General features: G+C 43.3%; 2 protein-coding genes across 2 annotated transcripts; one reads left to right on the top strand and one right to left on the bottom strand.

Annotated features, from left to right (window-relative positions):
- Positions 1-777: 777 nt before the first annotated feature.
- Positions 778-19,077, bottom strand: nectin1a (nectin cell adhesion molecule 1a). The gene is made up of 10 exons (XM_060056946.1): positions 18,559-19,077; positions 10,308-10,420; positions 8,638-8,896; positions 7,825-7,942; positions 7,281-7,462; positions 6,627-6,744; positions 4,840-4,991; positions 4,429-4,561; positions 4,267-4,330; positions 778-3,357 (listed from the first exon to the last, which is right to left on the bottom strand). The coding sequence occupies exons 1-10, from the start codon at positions 18,608-18,610 to the stop codon at positions 3,004-3,006; spliced, it is 1,545 nt and encodes a 514-aa protein (XP_059912929.1). The 5' UTR covers positions 18,611-19,077; the 3' UTR covers positions 778-3,003.
- Positions 19,078-22,640: 3,563 nt separating this feature from the next.
- bud13 (BUD13 homolog) lies at positions 22,641-26,763 on the top strand. Its single transcript, XM_060056902.1, has 10 exons — positions 22,641-22,837; positions 22,983-23,073; positions 23,223-23,307; positions 23,431-23,691; positions 24,225-24,598; positions 24,700-24,802; positions 24,971-25,109; positions 25,412-25,593; positions 25,858-25,939; positions 26,256-26,763. The coding sequence occupies exons 1-10, from the start codon at positions 22,698-22,700 to the stop codon at positions 26,347-26,349; spliced, it is 1,551 nt and encodes a 516-aa protein (XP_059912885.1). The 5' UTR covers positions 22,641-22,697; the 3' UTR covers positions 26,350-26,763.
- The last annotated feature ends 445 nt before the right edge of the window (positions 26,764-27,208 follow it).

The following is a 27,208-nucleotide window of genomic DNA, read 5'->3' as shown; positions in this document are numbered from 1 at the left end:
TGTGTCTCTCTCTCTCTCTCTCTCTCTCTGTGTCTCTCTGTGTCTCTCTGTGTGTCTCTCTCTCTCTGTGTATGTGTCTCTCTCTCTCTGTCCTCTCTCTCTGTCTCTCTTTGTGTGTCTCTCTCTCTCTCTCTCTCTCTCTCTCTCTCTCTGTGTATGTGTCTCTCTCTCTCTCTCTCTCTCTGTGTATGTGTGTGTGTCTCTCTCTCTCTCTCTCTCTCTCTCTCTCTCTCTCTCTCTGTGTATGTGTGTGTCTCTCTCTCTCTCTCTCTCTCTCTCTCTCTCTCTCTCTCTCTCTCTCTCTCTGTGTATGTGTGTGTCTCTCTCTCTCTCTCTCTGTGTATGTGTCTCTCTCTCTCTCTCTCTCTCTCTCTCCCTGTAGCAGGGTTAGAATGACATGGCGCTCCTAACTCATCTATTATAGAACACAGGTGGATAGGCTGACAGTTTCACATCTTACCAATACACACACGCACACGCACAGACATAGGCACGAACGCACTTAGGTATACACGCAACCACACGTGTGAGTGGCGGATGGCTGGTTTAGGCAGCCTCACCTTGCCAGAGTCTATGCCTAATGGCGTCAATACATGGGCCTAAACCAACATTCCTCTTCATGGTGTTTTTCACTTGAAGGACGATTGTGTGTCTTTTTTTTTTTTTTTTTTTTTTTTTTTTTTTGCGATCCGTCCAGCCCTTATCTGTACATCAACCAGGTTCATTCCGCTTGTGAGGGGGGCAATGTAATGTAAAGTAAGAGGTCATCCACAAAAGATCAGTAAACACCTTTAATAGAGTGAGGGTGACAGCAGATTTATAAATATGGCATTTCAGAGCTATAATGCTTACATACACACACACACACACACACACACACACACACACACACACACACACACACACACACACACACACACACACACACACACACACACACACACACACACACACACACACATAAACAACCTGCATGGTCATTGTAGTATAGATGACTCCATTATGTTGTACCAGTAAGGTCCCAGCAGAGTGAAGTAGTAAATTGTGCCAGTAAGTTGCACCAGTAGGGTGTAAGGTGAGACTGTCATGAATGAATGCAAAGCCGTGATCAGTTTCTCAGGGATTAACCTGAGCAGCAGCATAACAACACCGGGGTGGAAAAAGTACTCATCTGATACTGAAGTTAGTAAAAATATCAATATTCTGTCAAACATTTCACTAAAGGATAAATTTCGATTTTTTTAAAATCCTAATCCTAACCCTAACCCTTACCTTTAAATATGAATACAAGTATAAACATTGATTGTTATGCTTGAAATCAAAAGTACAAAACAAGTAAATCTTGGTCTGACTTGGTTACACTATTATTGCTTTCAAACAGAAGAACAACCTATTACCATTTATTGCACTACACATATTGCTATTGCTGTTTTGAAGTAATTTACTTTACTTTACTAAAAGTTAGTATTTGGAATGGTTCAATAAATTAAGCAAATAGTTATGGCTTTGGTTAGGAATGTATTTAAGTAAAAGTATTAATTCAGAACAATGTCTACTTAAACTTTCCCAAGTAAATCTAACCCCTGTTAACCCCATGTTTTTATTTGAATGTTCACTAAAACAAAGGTTGAAATGTAAACAGTAGTTCAAGATACCAATAAGACCGATTTGAAAGGGGAACAATATCAACACATTTAATTATCAAGCTTATTTATGCATGTTATACCTGAATAGACTTTTAATGAGTGAATTGAAGCAAACACATTCAACCAATGCATGTATAAAAATGTATATAGATAAAAACTTGATGCATTAAATGTCACAATGGAAACTATGGAAGTTCCCTTCTTAATGAAACGTGAACTGTTGCTATATTGGGTTATTGTAATCAAGTATTTTAATAAGTACACAATCAAAGACAGGTCACTGTTTGTCAAAATATCTCAAACACCAACAGCATTTAAAAAATATTAATATGTAAACACAAGTAGCTCCCCAAATGAGTAAAATAAATAAACCGGATTATATTATTTTAGAAATGGCTGTGTACAATGTTATTCAACACATAGTCAATAATCAAAATAAGTAGGTAGTGTGAATAAGGAGATCAGAATATATATTTGAAATTCTATCTTGTTTTCATGGTATTTTTAATCTAGCTGGATACCACAGATGTTTGCAAAACCAACCCGGGAAAGTAAAAAAAAAACTAAACACAAAACACGTTACATATCACTGTCAAAATGATAAACTCATAAAATTCATTATGGTAATGATAAACAAGGATACAAAAACACAAGTAAAATTTTACGTATTGAGGAAAGTTCCCAAAGTGGAATAAAGCGAAAGATGTAGGAGATATCTCTTTTGATTGCTTTTATATTGTTGTGGTTCTTGTTGTTGTATATTTTTTTTAATACATTTTTAAAAGGATATACACAAAAGACTAAGCATGTAAGTGGTTTGGCTTTACGAGGAAATAATCCTATCCATTTAGATGATTTCAAAACAAATCTAAAAAGATTTGAATCATACTATAACAAACCCATTCCAGAGTAATTTCCTCTGATACAAATAATCGGTAAACCCAGTTTAATGCTAACCTGGGACTTCACCTCGCCCCTGTTCCGGTGGCCAGAAAGCCAAACCAACCCATTATTTTCTGAACCACATAAACCACATATCACAAAACAAGAAAAATACACAGAAAAACGTATCAAAAATGTACATAAGCCTAAATCCCATCTGATAAGATCAAACCCTTTGTTCCATTGTCTTTTCTTCTTGCAAAGTTGCGACCGTCTGCAATTGCAATGTATCGCGTGTGTTGTGTCAAACACGTAACTGGTATTGAGCAGGTGGTGGTACTGGGGGGGGGGGGGGGCTACCGGGGGTGCCCAGAGCCCAAGCAGGCCCACCTCCACCCCTCCGATGGAGGCCCAGGGAGAGAGAGGGGGATGCAGTTCACCCCTCTGCCCCCCAACCCCGGGGAGCGAGACCCCCTCAGACGTACTGTTCTTTGGGGAACGTGTACGGGGCCACGCCCGGAGGTGGGGACGTCATGCCCGGCAGGGACGGGTATTTAAAGATGGCGGTGGTGTGAGTTGGGGGGGAGAAGGTGTTTTTGGAGGTGACCGGGCTCATGGCCACGCGTTTGGCTGTGGAGGCGGCGGTGGCGGACGGCAGGGCGGGGGCGTGGTTGGGGTCCGCAGGCTGGTACGGGTGCTGGGGGAGGAAGGAGAGCGGGGGATGGAAGGGAGGGGAGTAGGGCTCCGGGTAGTCCTCCTTGTTGCAGGCGAGGCGGTAGCTGACGTAGTCCGCTGTGTTGGGGAGCTCCTCGTAGAACCTCCCTGCGTGCTGCGGAGGGACCCAGAATTAACATAAATCAAGGAGGGTGTAAAGTACAGCGGGTCGGCCATTCTTTTGTGAAAGAAAGCCAGACAACAAATTTATTTTGCAAAAATGACTCGTTGTACGTTATACCGCTTATTACACAGCTACTTACTAAGAAAGAAATAATTTAACACAAAATATAACGACCAAAAACGATTTTCTTGTTTTACTTCCGCAAAAAATCATGGTTGTTACAATGCTATGAATCACATAGCAGCGCTGTGCTATTTAGAAATAACAGACCGTAGAATGTCGTCATTTAGTAGAATCGAGTATTAGGCAAAGCCGTGTAATAAATATATTTTGATGCATAGATCTGTAGGGCTTTCATATCGTGACGTATCATCACAATCACCAACTCTATACTGAAGTATATATGTGGATTAGAAATAGTGTTATGGTCACTATCCACTAATAAATCTAGAAATTAGTTGTCATTATGAGGTGAGGTTTGAATAGCGTATGATATGGTATCTTTACGTTTATTTAGGATGTTACATTGCTACAACTCAATGTATCGCTTACAAAAAATCCCATGATGCATTCTGAGGTACAAGCCCTGTAGGGCTACTATTTAGGAGCACTTTTATTATACAACAAACCATGAATTCAGATACATGTTACTAAGAAGTAGGTATGGGTTTATGGGTATCTCTCTCAAGGATTGGACATGGGGGATCGAATCCAGTAACTTTTGGCTGGCGGTCGAACAACTACACTACACTATCCACACTGTCTGCTATCTACCACTGGGCTCCCAATGCCATGCATTTCAATTCAAGGAGGAAATATATCTACGTTAGATACATTTTAACCCTTCTGCTGGTCCTGCTCATCTGCTACTGGAAGGTCAAAGGTTAAAAGAACCAGTACCTGAATGTCGTCGGCTGGTCTTTTCCTCACCGGTTGGGACGGTTTGCTGGCGGGAGATTGACTCCTAGCCAAACAAAAAGCAATGATGATAAGGAAAACGTTATCAGAAAGGGTTCAGAGTGTGTTAAGTCGTGCACAAAGGGAGCGGGAAGGTGTACATACGAGGTGCCAGCTTTCCTACTTCTTATTTTCAGCACTAGGACTGTGACGGTGATGCCCATGAGCACCCCGGCAGCCAATAGCAGGGCGATCACACTGATGACATCACCTGTTGCTACCTGGGGCAATGGCTTCTCTGAAATAAAGGAAACAGCACTTCAACAGTAAATAAAAGTGTGAACTACATTTTAGAAAATGAATGAAAACAATGTCTATAACTGCAGTTCATGTCTATGCAACCGCTTTTCATATCCTAAACGGCAATTATTATAAAATCCTTATTTGTATTCAGAGATAAAAATCAAAAGAATTAGTTTGTTTAAAATTGTTGAATGGTCCTAATTTGTTCTGAGCCGTATTGAGCTGTTTTGGGGCGGTACTCCGGTCCTACGATCGTTGACCGGCCACACATACCGATGATGACCACCTCCACTGAGGCGGCCCGCGTGCCGATACCGTTGGTGGCCTCACACGCATACGTCCCTTCAAGGTCGTAGGTCAGCGGGCCGCTGAAGGTCAGGGTGTTGTCCTGGATCTCCACATTGCTGGGGATAGTGCCGTTCACCCTGCACATGACACAAATATCACTACTTTACGTCTGTCTGTCTGTCTGTCTGTCTGTCTGTCTGTCTGTCTGTCTGTCTGTCTGTCTGTCTGTCTGTCTTTGCATTCCCACAAAACTCGAGGACAGGGCAGTCCATCTGGCATTCTGGGGTTTCAATCCTGCCCTGGGGGCAATAGGATTAAATATGATCACAAAAAGGTATAATTTTCAGCTCACAAAAGCTGGTCAGTACATTTCAATGGGAAAAAGTGAAAAAAATGTTTTGGGCACATCCAGGGCCGTAGCAACAAATTCTGGGACCTGTATACAAGAGGTACTGATACCCCCCCCCCCACCATACCCCTGCGCAGAATTGTTGTCGGGGGGGGGGGGAGAAACGTGGCCTGGCAGCAAATGGCCGCTAACCGCAGTGTGCGGCTCCTACCACTAGGGGGTGGGAGAGAATTTGATAGAAATATATATATGTATATATATTTTTTTCTTTCATTCCCATGGGGCCCCCTCTGCCCTGGGCCCCCCCAAGCCTGTCCACCTTACACCCGCAGTCCGTCGGCCCTGGGCACATCCATATTTCACATTAGCTTGGCTCCGTCCACCTAAGTACTTATGCTCAATTTGAATTTCCCTTCAGTACTAGGTCTGGGTCTGCGGTATGTATGTTAGTGGGTTTTCTCCATCCACATTTTCTGCGTCCAATCAGCAAACAGAGGTAATGGCTGAGAACAATGACGTTAAAGTCAGCTCTCGTTGACGGACATCTTCACGCACGGTGTTTGGTTTATTTACAGCCTGCGCGCTACGTGATTCCCGGCCATACGTTAGCGATTGGTTATGGCAGATCCAGAGTGGAACTGGGCAGATCCAATCGTTTTAAACTTCAACAGACATCCACCTTCAAGTCAGTTAACGTTTGTCAATTGAGTAGGTCCAGACTCTCGTGCAAATGAAATGAAGTACGAGAGTCTGGTATGACCAGGCTAATTTCACATCATACTAGCCCTACAAAAATACAGAAGATAAAAATAAGTAAATTAATTTGCTAATATATTCATTTGGGGAACTCATAAATGAACTAATAAATAATAACTGCTGACTTGCAAGATGTACCTGTCTAAGAGAAGAAAAGTCTTGGAAACCCAGCATGCCAAGCAAATAGTTGTTAAAGATGAATACAATATTCGCCATTGTTCAGACACCCACAGGGAAAGTTATGATAAATAAAGGGGTCAACTTCATGAAATCTTTTTAATTTTCAAGTGCATCTCAAGTAATACCCAATGAAGAAGCATGTTGTATATTATGGCATGAATATACAATTAGTTTGATAGCCCTGCTTTAAAGAAACAAAGTGTTAATGCCACTTAGATGACTCTCATTGAAATGGAGTGAACCTACTGTGAGTAGTACCGTGCAAAGCATTGAGAAGCACAATGTGGGTACAAATATTGATATATCTATCCCACCTCAATTATCCAGGCCAATTTAAAGGTATGAATGTGTATGAACTTTGAACTTAAAATATATATTTAATTTAAGGTTTATGATATTAAGACTTAAAACAATTTAGAGTCTACAAATGCAATCTGTTATTTGTATCACTGATGCTATTCATTAGGATTGTGTTATGTGGACTCACCGTTTCCACTGGTACAGCGAGACTCTGGGGTTTGCGTTGGCCTGGCAGCTTAGCTGCACATTCTCCCTGTTCAGGTACCAGTTACCATCAAAGCCCTCCACAGACACGTCTGGCTCATCTGGTACACGCACACACACACACACACACACACACACACACACACACACACACACACACACACACACACACACACACACACACACACACACACACACACACACACACACACACACACACACACACACATTCACACGCACATTCACACGCACACAGGCATGCATACACACACATACACACACAGACACACACACAAGAACGCAGACAGGCATGCATTCATGCACGCAATTACACATGTGCACACACAGAAAACAGACAGACACACACACACACACACACACACACACACACACACACCCACACACACACACTTGTTAGTCTTTTTCAATGTCTTTGATTTGAGTGTTCGGTACGGTGTTTGAATTGGCCAGGATGACCCTGTGTTATACTGCTGTTTAATAATATTGGAATGCTGCACACACAAATTAAAGAAAAAAAGTAAATATATAAATATATATATATGCAAGCTCAATAAAGCGTGTGTAAATAAACACTACATTCCAAAACTTCCTTTTCCAAGTGTTCTTTTCGACCTACATTGTATGTCGAGCGTGACGCTGTCGGTGAACACCTCGTCATTGTAGGTGGTGACGCAGGTCAGGACCTCCTGGTGCGTGTCCTTGCTGGGCACCATCGCGTACTCACTCTGCACCGTGAACGTTCCGTCAGAGTTCCGGAACTCTGTGCTCGTCGCCTCGCCCGGAACTCTCGTCTCCCATCTGGTGATCATGAATAACATTATCATTAGTCGTCTGATGAGAGAGAGAGAGAGAGAGAGAGAGAGGGGGAGAGAGAGAGAGAGAGAGAGTGAGAGTGAGAGTGAGAGTGAGAGTGAGAGTGAGAGTGAGAGTGAGAGTGAGAGTGAGAGAGAGCGCTTCGTGACATGTGGTCAAATCGTGACATTAACGCAGAATGTGTGTACGTTGAATTGCTGACCTAGCACTTACGTATACAATATTGAGACTGTTTCTTTTTAAAGTGTGCTTTCTATATAAAGGTATTTGTTATTTATTTTACCATTGTTTATTAATGTATTCATATATGTTTATATGGATGATATATGCATAAAAAGTAATGGGACCTGATGATGCCTGGTGGCTTCCCATTGGCTGAGGTACAGGTGGCCACCGGCGTCCTAATGTTGTTGGCCCGGGCCACCAGGGTGGGGGTGGAGAGGCTCATCTTGGTGGTGGGCCGCGCTGAAACCAGGGGGGATACTAGATGAACACCAAAGCCCACATTCACCACTACAGGCTGTTGTTATGATGTTAGATTAAGATTAACAGGCTTTTATTTTTTATTTCCATGGATGCGTTCACGCTTTTAATGTGGCGGATGGGCAGAGGTCTGTTGGTGTGTGTTTGTGTGTGTGTGTGTGTGGGGGGGGGGGGGGGTAGGGGGTGGGGGGGGGTTAGTGCTTTTGGTATTTACTATTTAGCAGTCATGAGCATATGCTTTAATCCAAAGTGAATCATGTCATGAAAGAGCATGTAGGGGTCAGGCATACTTGAAGACATGGGGAGTCAAACTCCCACTCTGATCCTGCTTTATACTCTCTGGCTTCTCTTTCAAAGTGCAGGATGACATGAACAGCAGTTCCTCCATCCTGCCCCCACAGACACACACGTCTGCAAGCATGCACGCACGCACGCATGCACAGAACCACGCACACACACACACACACACACATGCATGCAGGCACATAAACAAAAATATACGCACGCATGCACACATACACACACACACACACACACACACACAGACACACACGCACACGCACACACAGGCTTGCATGCAGGCACATAAACACAAATACACACATACACACACACACGCACACACACACACACACACACACACCCCCCAGCACCGTGTCTCTCCTTCGGGGTCTTACCGTACACGGTGAGGTTGACGGTGCCCTCCCGGTTCCCGGCGGGGAAGGTGGTGTACTCGCAGATGTAGGCGGCGTCATCGGCGAGCCGCAGCGACGAGAAGGTCAGCGTGGTGTCCTCCAGCACGGGGGCGCGCCGCCGCACCGCCGCGCTCTTGAACGCCACGCGGTCCCGGTAGGCCGGGGCCACGGACACGCCCAGCGACGGGTTGGCGATGGCCACGTTCTGCTTGCTGCCGTTGACCACTTTCTGCCATGTGACCTGGGGGGGGGGGGGGGGGGGGGGGGGGAGAGTGGGGGGAGGAGAGGAAGGTAGAGGAAGGGGGAGGGGGGAGGAGAGGAAGGGAGAGGAGGGGGGAGGAGAGGAAGGGAGAGGAAAGGAGAGGAGGGGGAGGAGAGGAGAGGAGGAGGGATTTGGGGGGAAGGAAGGAGAGGATAGGAGGGGAATGAAGAGATGGTTGAAGTGTCCGTTGGTCGGTGCCCCTGCCTGCCCCAAAACCCCCATTGAAAATGTGCACACCTTGGGAAAATCTCAGACAACAATATCTCATCATAAAATTATGTAGAAATAACTATTGTCACAACTCAAGCCACTAGAGGCTGCTAACGGGAATCTTACTATAATTATCCCAATGCAGGCAGCAACAATTAACTTGAAGTAGGCCTACACCCAAGAAACAAGCGTTGTAGCAAAATGTAAATTTATGATAAGATGATAATACAAAACAAAACAGTACAATTAAAAGTCTAACATTTAAAAATACAAATAGAGTAAATGTTTACATATCCTTTTTTTTACTAGGCATAAAAAACAAGTTAAGAGTGTTCGACTCACAAACTGTGATTCGCTCATAAAGGCATCTGCTAAATGACTAAATAAGGAATGTCCGATTCCCAGTGTAGTTGCTGGTTCTGACCTCTAGATGTCTCCCAAGACGCCCTGAGAACGATAACGCTATCTGTTTCACCCTTGTTCATGAGTTAATTACTTTGGTAATTAACTAATAGTTAACTAATTTATTGTTTCTCTGTGCACTTAAAGGGCCCCTAATCATACTATGAGGGAGATTAGCCATGACAAGCCCTTTGAAAATCTGCCTTTTCCTGTGCCTTAGTGACATTCCAAGTGGGAGTGTCCACCAAGACTAATGATGGATAGATAAGCAACATTTGTGTCAGTCCACTGGGTAGGCTGGTACACTGATCTACCCAGCATACATCAAGGTGGACCCTCCCACTTGTGATTTCACTAAGGAATAGGGCAGGGTCGATATTCAAATGGCTTGATGGATAATCACACTCACACGTGGTGGCCCTTTGACTTGTTTGTGCTCCTCCAATGCTTACGTCTCATCTGGGCATTCGCATTGAGCCCTTGAGCTTATCTCATAATGTGTGTATTGTGTATACATTTTATAATATAAATTATAAAATGTATATATATATATAAGCATTAGTTTTTCTATATGTATACACAAATCTAAACCTCTTGACCTTCATCCCGAAGGTCAAGAGGGGGTCTTTGAAACAGTCTCCATCTCTATCGTTTTATTTTATTCATGACTGTCATCGATTCATATCTATGCAACCTTCTATGTGTTTAGTGTACGATGAACTTCATACGAGTTTGGTGATCGTGGATCGCCAGAGTCGCGGTGGTGGCTCAGGGTTACCTGGGAGATTTTTACGGGGGGGACGCTGTTCAGGAAGCGGCATCGCAGGTCCACCTTGGAGCCCACGTAGCCGAACCTATCCACGTCCATATCCACAGACTGGCCATGCGTTCCTATGACAACCACACAACAACACACCCGCCGTTAGCAATACCTCCTTTGGTGGACGCCTTAATCCAAGCATCTTCCTACGATACCTTCATCGATTTTTTTTACCCCTGTGGGAATCGAACCCCTGACCCTATCGCTGTGTCCCTGCCCTGTTCTACCCGTTGGATAGACAGGAGCTCACTTTCTGAATGAAGGCAGGGCATTAATGGAGCCGGTAGAGTCTGCCTACAGGTAGATCGCAGCCATGGAGGGCGATAGTGGCTCCTGCTGAAAGGTTCCGAATTCGATCACCCTAGCCACAAGAACACCCTTCACCAAAACATATTCGTATTACTGACTGTATGATACTGTACTGTATGTGTGCACACAATCGGACACAAACACACCCATGCATATATGGTGTTGATGCAGTGGTACTGGTTTGGTAATACTGTTGTATTAGGACTGGTCAGGCAGCGATACTGGTTCTGTTGTGTTACTGGTTTATTAGGGATACTGGTTTCTGGCAGTGGTGCTGGTTTTATAAATACTGCTGGCTTTAGTCGTAAAACAGTTGCTACTGGTCCTACGGTGGTCCTGTTTTTTACACTGTTACTGGTACACCAGTGCTACTGGTTTTGCAGTGGACTTGTGTTACTGGTACACAAGTACAATTTGACCTGTATAGGTCCAACTGCACTTGTGCACCAGTAACACTAGTCCACACTAGTGTTACTGGCACACCGGTGCAACTTGTCCTGTAAAGGTCCTGGTTTGTCAGTGATCCTGCCACACCAGTGCTACTGGTTCCTTGGCGGTGCTGGTTGAGGGGTTATGGGGAAGGAGGCCAGGGATCACAGCGCGGTATTAATAGCAGCGTCTGTTCCCACTGCCGGACTGATCTGCTCTCCAGAGCCTGGTAAGGAGCTGCACGCCACGGCGGGACGCCGCTCACGTGCACCTGCCCGCGCCCACAGAGCATCTAAGGGGGGGCCTAATCTGTGTGTGTGTGTGTGTGTGTGAAAGTGTGTGTGAAAGTGAGTGCACATGAACGAAAGAGAGAGTCTGTGTGTGTGTGATATAGGCAGAGGGGTCGTTAACACCCGCCGAGACTCGTGCTTTCTCATTGGTGAGCGCGTCTAAGCAGGCTTTATGACCCCGTTGGCCTTCCATAGTGTGAAAGCGCGCGCGCGCGTGTGTGTGTGTGTGTGAAAATACTGTCTGCATGTGCATGCTGTTATGTTATTAGGGGAGGTAGGTAGTTGCTCAGTGATGCCCAGCCCCTACCTCAGTAGTCTGTAGATATCGGGAATCAAACCGAGTACTTTTCAACTGACTGGCAAATAAAAAACCAAGCCACTACCAACTATCCTGCCCACGCACCTAACCGATTCATTTTTATGGAAACTATTAAAGACTAGACACAATGAACCAACATACCGTGGTTCAAAGATTGTTTATATTTTATTAATATAGGTTTAGACGGTTTTAATTTTGTATTTGTAGAGTGAGATTCGGATTTTCGGAATAATTCACTTAACCTGTGGCTGTGGCTTTTTTTTTAATCACATCAAATGAAAAAAAAAGTGTGTTTCATATACCGGATCAGAAACATTTCATTTCCAGAAATGGCCCACTGGATGGTTACGTAGGTAACCCACTGACGTCTGCAGTGCAGGGGTCTGGTTGGTAGTAGGACGACAGGATGTTAGTCAATCTAAAGGTTTTAACACACAGCTGGTTGGTAGTAGGACGACAGGATGTTAGTCCATCTAAAGGTTTTAACACACAGCATTGTATTCAAAGTGCTGGGGTCTTTTCTGTCCTGGGAGGTCAGCCTCTTATCAGCTTCCTGCCTGGGTCCTTTCTCAATTGGGAGCTGGAGGATGACTTTAGAAATTCTGAATGTTCCCATCATGGTGGCCACTAGTATATAATGGTCTGTTGTTCATTGTCTTCTCTTCCTCCGATTCTGTGGGCCTGTCTTCCTGCCAGCTGTGTGCATATCTACCGTCAAATTAGGAGGTGTTACTAACTGCAGGTGTGGACCTTAGTACTTTACTAAGGTTTTAAACTAGTTAATGCTTTATCAATGTGTTTTTTTTACGGGACTTTAAGTTATTATAAGATGACGAAGGAATCGTCAGTCACATCACTATCATCCACTGTTGAGCACTCAACAACAGTCCCATGAACGATCATTAATGATCCAGTAAAACTAGCAAACCGCTGCCGCTTATGCCTCAGAGCGGAATACTTTTTTTTTTAACTTAACCCTGTTTCCTATGAATTGTATTCTTTCTTGGCTGATTATAAGACACATGAAGCAAATGCGATGCATCATGTTTGAATATCGCTAATGGTGATGGCTTTGTTGCTTTTATCAACACATTTTTTGTCCTAAATTATTGAACAAAATACAATTACATTATTTGACGATAACAATGACTGTTTGTTGCAGCCCTAGATTTTAGTATTTCCCCACACGTAAAGTATTCATAAAAATGAGTAGATGTTCAGTGCATGATCAGTGCTGCACACACACATCCTTGAGCCAGACCAGTTTCATCAGAGGGATTGAAGATAATGCATTGTACACAAACAATAATATGCACGGGTTTGTATGTCAGACAAAGCTTATGCAATTCCTTGCATGACTGTTCACTATGTGTGTGTGTGGGTGTGTGTTTTTGTGTGTGTGTGTGTGTGTGCATGCGTACATGTGTGTGTGCATGGACGTCGGAGTAGATTATGTATTCAGGGAATTAAAGTCTGTCAGCATGAAATACGTTTGAATAGTTGATCATCTATAACTACTCCAAAATATCGGAGCAGTTCAAAATATGAAACGGTTTGTATTTTGTGGATTAATATTTTGTGAATTCTTCCAAAAAAATTGCTTGGAAGCTAAAACCTTTATAACCGTCTATATGACAAGTGTTATTATTTCCTATAAAAAAATAGAATAACTTTTATCAGAGACCTTTAAATATATTTTTTATCCTTACATAAACACACTGTCAATCCCCCTCTCTCCCTCTACCTCTCTCTCTCACAGAATCTCTCTCGCTCCCTCAGTCTCTACCTCTCTCTCTCTCTCTCTCTCTCTCTCTCTCTGAGACTTGTCTCTGCTGAGCTGATAAGGGGCTTTAGGTGTTGCTGGCTGAGCCAGCTTGCCTTTCCAACTCTCTCTCTTCCGTACTGACTCACTCAGAGAAACAAAAATCCATGGACACACAACTTACACCACCACATGTATGTAAGCATATACATAGTCTATATATGCCACTAGCAGTAACCCTCCCCCTCTTCCTTCCTTACCCCCCCCACCCCCCCTCATCTCCCAGCCCCCCCTCCACACACACACACACACACACACACACACACACACACACACACACACACACACACACACACACACACGCTCACACACACGCTCACACACACACACACACGCTCACACACACGCTCACACACACGCTCACACACACACACGCTCACACACACACACCATTTTTGGTCTCCATTGAGGCCATACATGCTTTGTCTTAGAAAGTAGGAAATTACCTTATTTGGTCTCACCAGATGATGTCATAACACGGGTCAATCATAGTTGAACATCTATACGTTTAAATGCACACTAACAAAATTAATTATCTTAGTCAGATTAGGGCAACGATTGCAATTATTAAAGCTAGGGTAGGCAATTTATTTTAGAAGCATATGTTGTCATATTTTTTTGTAATTCGCTTTACATGCTGACATTACTAGACAAATCAAATGCTCTTACAATAAAAAGATAACAATCAGGTATAACTGGCTGTTGCAGGCCTGTAACCGCCCAATGCACTTCTGGACCGCTGAATCAGGGATCTAAAAATGGTTGAGCCAATTGATGGGCAGCAGTATTTAACTTCAACGGTAGCTTTATACCTTAATCGTATTATTCAGCCTTAATCGCAGGTGTGCATGTAAACATACTAGTTACAGCTATCTAACAGTACAGAGGCCAGATTTCACACAGGCTATCTAACAATAAACAATGGTGCCATTGTTTGCATTGTCTTGTTTGGTATTCTCATGACATACATCCCACAAAAGTGCTTCCTACCCAAAGGTGGTTTTGTGAATAAAATATAAGTTACACAAAATTGTTGAACAAATTTTTAATGAAATTGTCATACTTATGATGAGCATCTAGGTGTGGCTCATATATTCAACAAATAAAGTAAAAACATAGTAATAGCACACTATCATAATGCTACAAACATGTTTTTTAAGGTTGATGCTTTGAAGCTAATTGAATTGGGTGAACTTTATGTAGATGATATGACTATCTGAGCTTGAGGTAGTTGTTATGACTATCTGAACTTGAGGTAGATGTTATGACTATCTGAACTTGAGGTAGATGTTATGACTATCTGAACTTGAGGTAGATGTTATGACTATCTGAACGTGAGTTGATGTTATGACTATCTGAACTTGAGGTAGATGCTATGACTATCTGAACTTGATGTAGATGCTATGACTATCTGAACTTGTCGCGATGTTATGACTATCTGAACTTGATGTAGATGTTATGACTATCTGAACTTGTCGCGATGTTATGACTATCTGAACTTGATGTAGATGTTATGACTATCTGAACTTGTCGCGATGTTATTACTATCTGAATTTGAGGTAGATGTTATGACTATCTGAACTTGTCGCGATGTTATGACTATCTGAACTTGAGGTAGATGTTATGACTATCTGAACGTGAGGTAGATGTTATGACTATCTGAACTTGAGGTAGATGCTATGACTATCTGAACTTGATGTAGATGCTATGACTATCTGAACTTGTCGCGATGTTATGACTATCTGAACTTGATGTAGATGTTATGACTATCTGAACTTGTCGCGATGTTATGACTATCTGAACTTGATGTAGATGTTATGACTATCTGAACTTGAGGTAGATGTTATGACTATCTGAACTTGAGGTAGATGTTATGACTATCTGAACTTGAGGTAGATGTTATGACTATCTGAATTTGAGGTAGATGTTATGACTATCTGAACTTGATGTAGATGCTATGACTATCTGAACTTGAGTTAGATGTTATGACTATCTGAACTTGTCGCGATGTTATGACTATCTGAACTTGATGTAGATGTTATGACTATCTGAACTTGTCGCGATGTTATGACTATCTGAACTTGATGTAGATGTTATGACTATCTGAACTTGAGGTAGATGTTATGACTATCTGAACTTGAGGTAGATGTTATGACTATCTGAACTTGATGTAGATGTTATGACTATCTGAACTTGAGGTAGATGTTACAGCTATATGAACTTGATGAAGATGTTATCACTTGCTGAACTCGATGTAGATGTTATAGCGAGCTGAACGGGGTGAACTGTATATATACTTCTAATTATGTCACGATTTGTAGATGGGCGGTGAAATTAAGATTATCTTTTCAATCTACAGTCTCAAAAGCTGTGTATGTGTGTTTATGGGTGTGTTTGTGTTTAAGCAGCTAGACGTCCGCAAATTAAAAAAGAGAGAAAGAGGAATAGGAGAGAGAGAGAGAGAGAGAGAGAGAGAGAGAGAGAGAGAGAGAGAGAGAGAGAGAGAGAGAGAGAGAGAGAGAGAGAGAGAGAGAGAGAGAGAGAGAGAGAGAGAGAGAGAGAGAGAGAGAGAGGGTGATTGAGAGAGCAGACAACGTAGAGCGAGAGGGGGGACACAGAGGGAAAAATGGAGGCAGGGAAAGGACAGATTAGGGGTTTAATCTTTAGACCATTAAATCTGTGAGTGATCAGGGATTACATGCTGTGATTGTCTCTTTGACCCTGTGATTTACTATGAGGAAAACCACAAGCGCACACACACACACACACACACACACACACACACACACACACACACACACACACACACACACACACACACACACACACACTGCAACATACGCTACAAAGGAAATGAAACATAGAACATGCTAATAACACACATGAAACACACATACACATATGTGTGTGGTGTGTGTGTTTGTGTAATCTCTGCTACTGTCGAAGCCTGGTGTGAGTGTGTGTGTCCATGCATGTGTGTGTGTGTGTGTGTGTGTGTGTGTGTATATGTGCTTGGAGACAGTTCAAGGAGAGATCATGGGATTATCATGCCGGTTTTATTTGTTTTGGGAATAGAGATAGAGAGATGGAAAAGGTGGAGGAAAGACCGGTTCTAAACATCTAGAAGCGCCACAAAACATAAACACATGAGCCGTATCACCAAACATCCGGAAAGACATTGAAAAACCATCAAATGGAGCTAGAAAGATCTAGAAAACGATGTTGATGTGCAGGTGGGTTGTTTTGGATTCCAGGAGGAGGCTAAAGGGAAGACGAGAAAGGGAGAAAAATCGAGAGGGAAAGAGAGATGGGGAGATGGAGGGCTCAAGGGTGGGGCGGGAGATGAATGAGGAGAAATGAGGAAGAGTGAGAGAAAGATTGGGAGGAAGGTAGAAAGACAGAGGGAGAGAGATAGGTGCAAGGGAGGGAGAGGGAGTTAGGGGACAAAAGTGTGTGTGGGGAACAGGATTATAAAGGGGTTGTGTGTGTCCGCTTACTGGCCTGTGTTTCCAGATGCGGCCAGTGGATTATGCCGATGTTCATAACTGATTTCTTTCTTTTTTTATTGTTACTATTGAAAGTGATTCAGGGCTCGCGACTACCATGGCCTTCTGAACCAAAAGAGATCAGCCACTTGTGTTAATATTTACTATACATTAAGCAATTAAGAAGACTTTGTTTGATCCAAAACAAAAAGGCTGAGAACAACCCAAGCATACAGTACCAACAAAAATCCAAAGGGACAGACCCCATAACCCTGAAAGAAATTACAACATAATGCTACAACTAAACCTTAAATGGCGAGCATGAGATCTTAACATAAACGGTTTACATAAACCAACAAACTGACCACCCACCCAGCCAAACCACCAGCTAACAGACCAACTGACAAACCATACCACCAACTGACCAATCAGACGAAGATGTGTGGGCAGGGCAGAGGGAGCAGCTCTTGGCAGCAGTGACAAAGTCACACCACCACGCCTGCTGTAACCCTAATCCACTGCCCAGTCCAACACATGCCACAGGCTTTAACACATACAGTACAACCTTCCAGACCCCCCCCCCACACACACACACACACACAACTGTACATCACACAAACATGCACACATGCGCACACACACCCACACAGAGCTGTACGCCGCACATACATGCACGCACGCGCGCAGACAAACACAACACACAAACAAACGTACCCTCCCCCCCACACACACATACACAGCTGTACATGCACACACACGTGCACGCACAAACACACACACAAACACACACACACACACACACACACACACAAATATACACACATACACTCACTGTGTGGAGATGTAGTTATTCGGGGTTTATTGCAGTGAGTGAAAAAAGCAATCAGAGCAGATGTCGCAGCAGTTCAACACGTCCACATGTCTGTTATTATTACATAACTTACACACACACACACACACACACACACACACACACACACACACACACACACACACACACACACACACACACACACACACACACACACACATCATTACCAACACAAAGCTCATAAAGAGCTGCAGGGGTTGATTCGGGACAACGTGCGACCACCACCACTGCACCTGTCCCACTAACCAGCCTCCAGCCCATTCATTCAAGTGAAATCCCTAAATGTACAACTGGTGTCCAACTGGTATCCGTATAGGCCTACCAGCTGCATCTCATGGAAGAAAATGTTGTTTGTTTAAATCCGCTACATGGTGCCCTTAAACAAGTGGCATTAAACAAAACGTAGGCTACCCAATGAGCAAAGGGGTGCATGAGTGAAAATTAAAACCCATTAGAGAAAGATAACATATCATTCATCGCTATGAATTCAACAATACCAGTGAAAAAACAGCTCTCAAATCCAAAAATCTAAAAGCCTATTAAACTATGTAGTTCCTATTGACCCTGCTATAACTATTTAATATTCGACTAAGTGACCATTCTAAGAGCATTCAACTCAATCACTAGCCCTATCACAAAGGCACACCCCCAGATCACATATAACCAAATATTAAACCACTTTACCTTGAAAAGCGCAAAGTGTTATCAGGAGTATCCCAAATCCAGCGTTTTCCATGCCAAAATTGCAGATGCCAGTTCTACTGGTGACGCTAAATTCCCAAAGTTGACTCGGGTGATGCCAGTTTGAAGTCTCTCTGATTCAGATGCGGTGACTGGGACAGAGGCTCGTCCAGTGTGTCCAGTAATAATAATAATAATAATCAAAAACTGTCACACTCACTAGTCCTACCTGTGGGCTACCTGGTTAAATGGAGCAAAAGCAGAGCGTTTAAACACTGATTATTATATTTCCAAACTCTCATATTCCTACTAGTCCTACTGCCGTAGCCGAAACGGAATACTTCTCACTACCGTTTGACTTGTTACCGAAATGAACTCTGAGCATGGTGACGGCTTGGCGGGGATAAAGGGGATTAACGCGTGGGCCAGATTATTTCCGAGATAGCCTGTCTGGTGCCTTGTGCCTAGTGCATACCCCACAGTCCCAACGGGCCGACCCAGGGACGATCGGGCTGGGAGTGTCCCGGAAACGACGACTGATTGTCACTATTTAGGCGGGGCGAGGAGGTTAGCGGCAATTAGGCTACTCTCTTTGAAAGTTTTGGGGGTTTCTTTAAATAAAATAAATATAGTCCTAATCCCATTTTGCTATACATTCACTTTCTTTGGATAGACCTTCGGTTTATGTGTCAATTATGATGATTGGTTGTTCTATTTGCTCAAATTAATCAGCGTTTCTCTCTTCAAATAATTGACTATACAACTTCGACAATTGTTTGGCACCTGCGATACGTAAAATATGTGTAAGGCCCTCTGCATTATTCATATATGAAACAGATATCAATGGAATGTGATTTTGGCCCATAAACTCAAACAATTTCATCACTTCATTTTGATCTGATTTTAAAAATAAAGCGAGCTGCGATGCAACTAGGAAAAGGCAAATAGAGTCCAGTGAAAAATAAGCACATGAACATGAAAAAGTCAAAAAGAAAGAATCACGGGAAGGTTGCAACGTCCTGCTGTTAAAACTGATGACGATGTCTTCATATTTCTCTAAACAGATCGGTCACCTCACCGCTCAATCCGTCAGAGACTGCAGAGGAGAAGGACCAATCATCGCTCTGTAGACCACCCTAATTCCCGCCCTCCTCTCTCCTCCTCCGTCCCTATGTATCTCAACCACCTTGAGTCAGGAGGAATGCAAAGCTAAACGGTCTATGATGCTATGCCAGGCCAGGTGATTCGGCAGCTCTGACGCACATACACACCAGAATCTATAGGCTAAATACCCCAGCCCGAAAGGTTTCTCCGTCTACACCATAGGTAAGGTTTAAAGACATCATATTTTTTTTATTTTAAGAGGCATTTCATAGTAGGTTAAGGAATGTGCTAGAGATGAGCACATCCCTATTCTAGCAGCTAGAAGACACAGAGTTCCCCATAGCATACATGTAAGTCAGGGTGAGGACATGATTATCTCTTCAATATGAAAACAGGAAGTACCATTTCACAAAGATGATAGTTCAGATTTTACATGCATGGTATAGTAGACGTAGACCTACTGGAAATTAATGAAAGACACTAAATGGCTATTAGAAAGCCATTTGCTCAATAAGTTAATGGGAGATAATGCTTATTATAAATAATAAATCAATTATGGATAATGTCTTAGAACTAATCTGGATGCGGTTTAATACATGTAGGAAAAAGACGCAAATAAATCAGATTATAATTCATAGACGTACGGAATCATCACCAGCAGCTTTCATGTGAGCATAACCTTTTTGTCGAAAACATGTATTTAAACTGTGAAATAAACTGCTATTATAAATATCTGTAACCTTCACTTCGACTTGACTCCTATACCACCTCTCTCTCTCTCTCTCTCTCTCTCTCTCTCTCTCTCTCTCTCTCTCTCTCTCTCTCTCTCTCTCTCTCTCTCTCTCTCTCTCTCTCTCTCTCTCTCTATCCATATCCATCAGCCCCAACATGGTCCAATGCATCTTGGTCTTTGGTGTCCTCGGAGGTAAGCTTCACAGGAGCTAATGATAATTATCTTAGGTTTTTGTCATTTTCAGCCTCACTTTGTCTCTTTAAATAGAAGCGTTTGCTTGACTAAATGTACTATGTGTTAAACACAACAGTAAAGACAACTACGAATATAAAATACAATGGAAATGCTTCAAATATATATATATGACGTGAAAATGAGTTTCCTCGACGCACAATGTTGTTGGTAAAAACATATTTTTACTTAAAAACAATTCCACAACAGTCGAGTCACTTGCACAACTCAAGCCTCCCACCAGAATGATGCAACCACAGCTGCAGACTATTACAGGGCTAACAGCCGGACAGGAACACGTGATTCTTTTAAAGCATGTTAAACACAGTGAAGGCGGCATTCACATCTTCACAGACATGTATTAATCTATTTTATATACATTATAGGAATTATATTTTTTGTAGACTATCGATTTTTTATATACAATATACAAAAATAACACGTTCCCTCCTGGCGCTGCAGTCCTGCTGGTCCCAAGTCTGCGGTGTGACCTGATCTCTGTGTGTCTGGAGGACGATGAGGACCTACGGGTGGACTGCCACATCAAGCCCCGGTCCAGCCAGATCAACAGCTACGAGTTCTCCTGGTCATCTGGCACCAAGGAGACCCTGATCAACACCAACGTGTCGGGCTCCACCACGGAGCCACGCTTCAGGGAGACCAGTTACGTGGAGGAGCTGCAGCCCTATGGATACCGGCTCACTCTGACTGGCCACACCCACACCCTACCCTACAACACCACTTATATGTGCAAGATATCCCGGGTGGTGGCGTCCGTCTCTGTGGAAAAAGGTACGGGACAAACATGAGGGAGGGCGAGTACGTTAGAAACGTACATACATGCATGTGTGTGTGTGTGTGTGTGTGTGTGTGTGTGTGTGTGTGTGTGTGTGTGTGTGTGTGTGTGTGTGTGTGTGTGTGTGTGTGTGTGTGTGTGTGTGTGTATATTAATGTTCTGTATTTGGCATAAACACACAAACACACATGTAGATACATACATACAGTAAATACAGGACATTATTACATAGATTAACAGCCACGCATGCAAAGTCTCTCACACACACACACACATACACACACACACACACACACACACACAAACACAACCCCCCCACATATATGTACATACATAAAAACTGTATATCTAGTAAAAAGGACAGTGTTAGACATATGTTTGATTATTTAAGCAGAGACCTTGTTGTTATTATTACATAACTTACACACACACACACACACACACACACACACACACACACACACACACACACACACACACACACACACACACACACACACACATCATTACCAACTGCAGGGGTTGATTCGGGACAACGTGCGACCACCACCACTGCACCTGTCCCACTAACCAGCCTCCAGCCCATTCATTCAAGTGAAATCCCTAAATGTACAACTGGTTGTTGTTTTGTACCTTTGTAGATCAGCTGCTTCCATGTTCAGCACTCAGTCTCTTCCTGCAGAGATCCTGGGTGTGGAGCTCTGGCCTGGTGATGCTGGTCTCCAGTCATGCCCTCGGATGGGGGCTCTCTCCACACTAACACACATGTCTCAAGCACACTCCTTAGTTCCAGTTCATCTAATGCTTCCAGTGGATGAACCATAGGCTACCATTTTAAACATCACAGGTTTCAGAAAATGTTCCCCCATGATCCTCGCAAATGAACAGTAAAACATGATCTCTGATATAAGAAGGAGTTTATATTTTGAATACAAAAGTTTGCTTGGTTAGTTTGGCATATAAGTTCAACCAACATAATTCAATGTTGTAAAGGGGTGTGTCTGGCCATATGTTTCTTCACCATCTAAACGTTCACTGTACACCCTGACCATTAGGAAAATAGTCCATATCTGATATGAATAAACCATGATATACTCACAATTTGTTCATTTGTTCATTTTTTTCAATCTCTTCGACTTTGATGCCATCACTAAAGAATTTTCAGATAGTTTGACCATTATTTTTTAATATTTCCGATTTCATTGAGTGCCAAAATGACCATTCCTGAAGTTGACCTATAACGCTTTCCGTAGTGTTCGACAACAGTCACACGCAGCAATGGCGGCTTTCACTGCCAGTACGAAAGGAAATGAGCTATCAAAAGCTGAGTATCTTAAACGATATTTATCTGCAGGAGACGACGATAAAAAGTCCAAAGGCAAGGTTAAAAAGAAACGGATTAAAGTACCTGAAAGGGGGTAGGTACGCCGGATTTCTGCCTGCCGTTAAACCAGCGTGCCGTTTTAGCCCAGATTAGCATATACACTACTCACGTAGGATCGTTGTTTTGTTGTTATTTTGTAGTACTAACTCAAATCAACAACATTCTTTCTGTATTTATAGGTTAAAGATAGTGGACGATGATATCGACTGGAAGCAAATGGTTGATAAAGCAGCAGAGGATACGGAAGAGGACGAAGAAGAGGCTCCGGTGGTGAGATATCATACCATTACTATCAATACAGCATATCCATAGACTCATAGAATACATGTTGGCTTTCGGTTGAATGTAGAAAGCTAAAGTACATGTTTTTGTTCAATGGAAGTTTCCCGATCAAACGTAAATCTTGTTTGACGCCTCAGATTGCCGAGTTGATCGATGAGCGGCCAGAGGACGTCAAGCGACTCGAAGCCTTTAGGACAAGCGACAAGTGGAGGACGCTGGGGGGTAAAGGAGTTTGAACTGTCATGAAACCCAACCAAATAAGTTGACATCCATAAATCAGTATGAATGGATATGAAGTAGCTCTCGGTAAACATGTCGTCTTAAATAACATTTTCCTCTTGTTAGATGATGAAAATAACTCCACAGAGGACGGTGAGGAGGATGGCGATGAAGTGTATGAGGTGGTCGCTTCCCCGCGGCTTGCTCGCCGAGACTCGCCAGATCCTGTGGCAAGGAAAACGGTCCGACATGACTCACCAGAAGCCGGGCCTCTGAGGAAGATGTGCCCAGACTCCCCGGACACAAAGTCTTCGAGGATAACTCGCCATGACTCTCCAGACTTGTCGCCTAGGAGACAAGGGAAACAGCAGAAGGGAAACAGCAGAGGTGAGACCTCAATGTTGCAATGCTCAACCCCAGCTGTCATTTAATTTATACATTGTAAACAAATGACCCCAAGGTGCGAAGGGAGCAGTTCTTCTTTTCTTTATCTTTATACCTCGTGTCCACTGAACAGTGCATCATGAGGGCTTCACATGTTTTGGTTGCCCTGATTGGCTGAAGGAGTCTGTCAAGGCAAGAACTACCTCCGTCTGAGATCATTGTGGGAGGCTAGAGGCCAGACTGATCCGAGTAGCGAAAAGAATGTGAGCACACATGATCAGGATGATCTCCAGACTAAAGTTTGTCTTGGCAGTATTCAATATACCTTGACCAAGTAGATGAGGATGCAGCAGTAGCTGTACTAGTTCCAAGTTCATATGTTGAGTATGATTTGAGAAAAGTCTGAGGTCATATTTACAATTGTTCTACACATAGTATGTGTTAACTGTAAAAAGGTTTATATAAATATTTTCTTATTCCAACTGGCTCTTTTAAATTAGGACTATTCTTGTTGTGCTATAATTCTTCTTCATCAGAGTCTTCTCCAGGCAGGAAGAAGCCCAACTCTTCATCAAGTCAAAAACGTTCAACAGACTCAACCAAGGCTCGGAACCGGCACGATTCTGACTTGGACCAATCGCCGCCCCGCAAGAAAATGCAGAAGGGTGGGAATACCGACGCCGACCAATCACCTCCAAGGAAAAAGACCTTAAAGGGCAAGCATTATGACTCTGACCAATCACCTCCAAGGAGGAAGTCCCGACCAGGTTCTGATTCTGACCAATCACCACCAAGGAAAGCCCAGAACGGCCAGGGCTCTGACTCCGACCAGTCTCCTCCCAGGAGGGCCAGGCAGGGTAGGGGGTCAGATGACGATCTGTCCCCCCCACGAAGGAAGGACCCAACCAAGGTGAGATTGTCTTTAAGCGTCCATCAATGACGTTTAAAGGCGTGGCTGAATGGATACCTGTTAAAATCAGGGTGTATTTGACTGCTTCCTAAATGGTCCAGGGCATGCTCTCTGGAGGTCAAGCGGGTCTGGTTTCCATTGACATTCTACGGAAGGAGCAGGAAGAAAACAGACGCAGAGAGAAACACAACAAACCCCTAGAAGGTATGGGATAATTTTTATGTCATTCAAATATCTGGGAAAAAAATACTGTTGACTGCGCTTAGTTTCGCTAACTAGTGAGGGAAAAATCTGGAATTATTGAGGGTTACGGTTTGCGAACTGTTTGCCTATTGGCTGAATAAATCCCTGCTGTCTTCCTGCTCCACCCAGAGGACTCGCGAAATGCGCAGACTGTGTTCAGAGACAAGAGCGGCAAGAGGCGGGACCTGGAGACCGAGCGAGAGGAGAAGAAGAGGGTGGATGCGGAGATAGCAGCCAAGGCTGAGAAATACGCCAAGTGGGGCAAAGGGTGAGGAACCTCAAGTTATAGTTCTGTCTGTGTGTATGTAGAAAAGGGTTTTGACAACAACTTTCCAGACATTGAGCCCTACTCAACTAGCGGCTTGGTTTTAAGCCAGCAGTTTTTCACCTACAACCAAGATGACCGCTCACGTTTGAACTGTTTGGTAGTGGGTGAGAGACATAGTGCCCTAGTAATCTCTTTGTGTGTGGATGGCAATGAGATACCTAGATACTTGGCGTTGTCCCTCAGTTGAGAGACACATATGATCTAGTTTACCTGGCTGAATGTGTGCACGCGCTCCCACGCAGCCTGGCACAGGGCCAGATGTACGAGCAGAAAATCGCAGACGCCATGGTGGAGGTCAACAAGCCAATGGCACGGCAACGCGACGACGAAGACCTCGACCGCATGCTCCGTGAGCAGCAGAGGGACGGGGACCCCATGGCTGCCATGCTGCGACGGAAGAAGGAACGCACAGCTAAAGTCAAAGGTCAGATTGCACCTCATTAATTCACAGTCGGTAATCATTATCCAAGAAACTGCATTTATAGTTCACTTTTTGTGCAAACCTGCCGTATGTAGTGCTTCACAAGTAATGAATTCAAAGAGATTAAAGGAAGTGCAATGATCAGATGTGGTTTAAAAAATAATCTCTTTATGTAGCATGCACAGCACAAACAACGATTTAGTCAACAAAAATCACCAAAGTTTTCTAACATGCTCATAACCAAGCCATGTTCTGGATGATTTATAGAGAGGCCGAGGTACAAAGGTCCACCACCCCCGCCGAACCGCTTCAACCTTCACCCAGGATATCGCTGGGATGGAGTCGACAGGTACGACTCTGTGTATGGATCAGGGTTTCATCCCCAATGTACCTGCAGGCCCAATGTACCTGCAGGCATGGAGCAAGAGGCACTCACCCTTACCTGCTCCTTAATGACATGCATCTGAATACTCCTTCTGAAGTCAATTTCTATAAGTGTCTGCAAAATGACTAAATAGTGATATCCGTTTTTGATCGTGTGTGTGTGTGTGTACGATTGTGCTCTTCATTCATGTCGTAAGGTTTTCCATCAATAACTATGCTAATAATGTTACGATGAATGCTAACCAAGTCCCATGACTAAACAACGTGGTTCTGTGTGTCAGGTCTAATGGGTTTGAGCAGAAGCGCTACAGCCGGCAGGCGGATAAGAGTGCCCTCCAGGACGAAGCCTACAAGTGGAGCGTGGAGGACATGTAGAGACCGTGGGAGGATGAACACTAAACTACTGTCCAGCAATGGGCCTTATTCATCCAGCGTCCCTCTGGGTTCTAAATGCGAGCCAGGATGGTTGCTCGTGTTTTGAACCAAGATGGCTGCTAGGTGAATAAGGCTGTGGCAGGAGGCATCAAAAACGCCGCCTGAACGGGAAGCAGCCGCGCAGATGCATCACGTTAACGGTTGTTTTGAATTTTGTATCTCGGTGGAAGTGCCAGTGGCTATGAACCCAAGTTTCATACACAGACTGAGGAACAAGGTTAACGCCACCCCACAACAATAATATCACGCTGAATTTGTACCTTTTGAGCATTTCTGATTGAAGTCGGAGCCAATGGTATGGATGTTGATTGTTCTGAAACAGTTTTTTATTAAATGAGGATATTTTGTAAACCGTTCGGCGTAATGTCATCTAATTATTTCAATGAGGTGTAGTTCCAAAGTTAAATCAGTGCTGAAACTGCTTTTGTAAATATTTGTAATACTTCTGGGGTACATTCCTCCACATTCGGAATCATGCTCGAGGCTTTGGGCTGTTTGTGTTGGTAAAGAGAGAATATTTTTAATAAGAGATGTATGGTGGTTCCAAACAATACTTATATTAATATTAAATTGTATAACAAGTGTATGTAAACTATTAGTTACGTGAAAGAACATGCTACATTTTAATTGAATAAAATGTGGATTACAATTGGATTCTTATCCAATTCAGTTAAATTTGAAATTCCTGGTGTTGAATTGCAATTAAGCCCCTTTTTAAATTCGAAAAATGAATCAAATTCGCAATTTATCCTTGAGTACATGTTTTAACTCAATTTAAATTAAAATAAATACTTCACAT

Source organism: Gadus macrocephalus, chromosome 7 (genome assembly GCF_031168955.1).
Source record: "Gadus macrocephalus chromosome 7, ASM3116895v1".
Taxonomy (NCBI): domain Eukaryota; kingdom Metazoa; phylum Chordata; class Actinopteri; order Gadiformes; family Gadidae; genus Gadus; species Gadus macrocephalus.
This window is presented reverse-complemented; position numbering and strand designations above follow the sequence as displayed.

Excerpts from the sequence above, each read along its gene's own strand:
- nectin1a (XM_060056946.1), bottom strand. The coding sequence starts at position 18,610 with ATGGAAAACGCTGGATTTGGGATACTCCTGATAACACTTTGCGCTTTT. Across the intron at positions 6,745-7,280 it reads CGTCACGCTCGACATACAAT|ATGAGCCAGACGTGTCTGTG; the intron begins GTAGGTCGAAAA and ends TGCGTGTACCAG. Across the intron at positions 4,992-6,626 it reads TCGCTGTACCAGTGGAAACG|GGTGAACGGCACTATCCCCA; the intron begins GTGAGTCCACAT and ends TGTCATGTGCAG.
- bud13 (XM_060056902.1), top strand. The coding sequence starts at position 22,698 with ATGGCGGCTTTCACTGCCAGTACGAAAGGAAATGAGCTATCAAAAGCT. Across the intron at positions 23,074-23,222 it reads ACGAAGAAGAGGCTCCGGTG|ATTGCCGAGTTGATCGATGA; the intron begins GTGAGATATCAT and ends TTGACGCCTCAG. Across the intron at positions 24,803-24,970 it reads ACACAACAAACCCCTAGAAG|AGGACTCGCGAAATGCGCAG; the intron begins GTATGGGATAAT and ends TGCTCCACCCAG.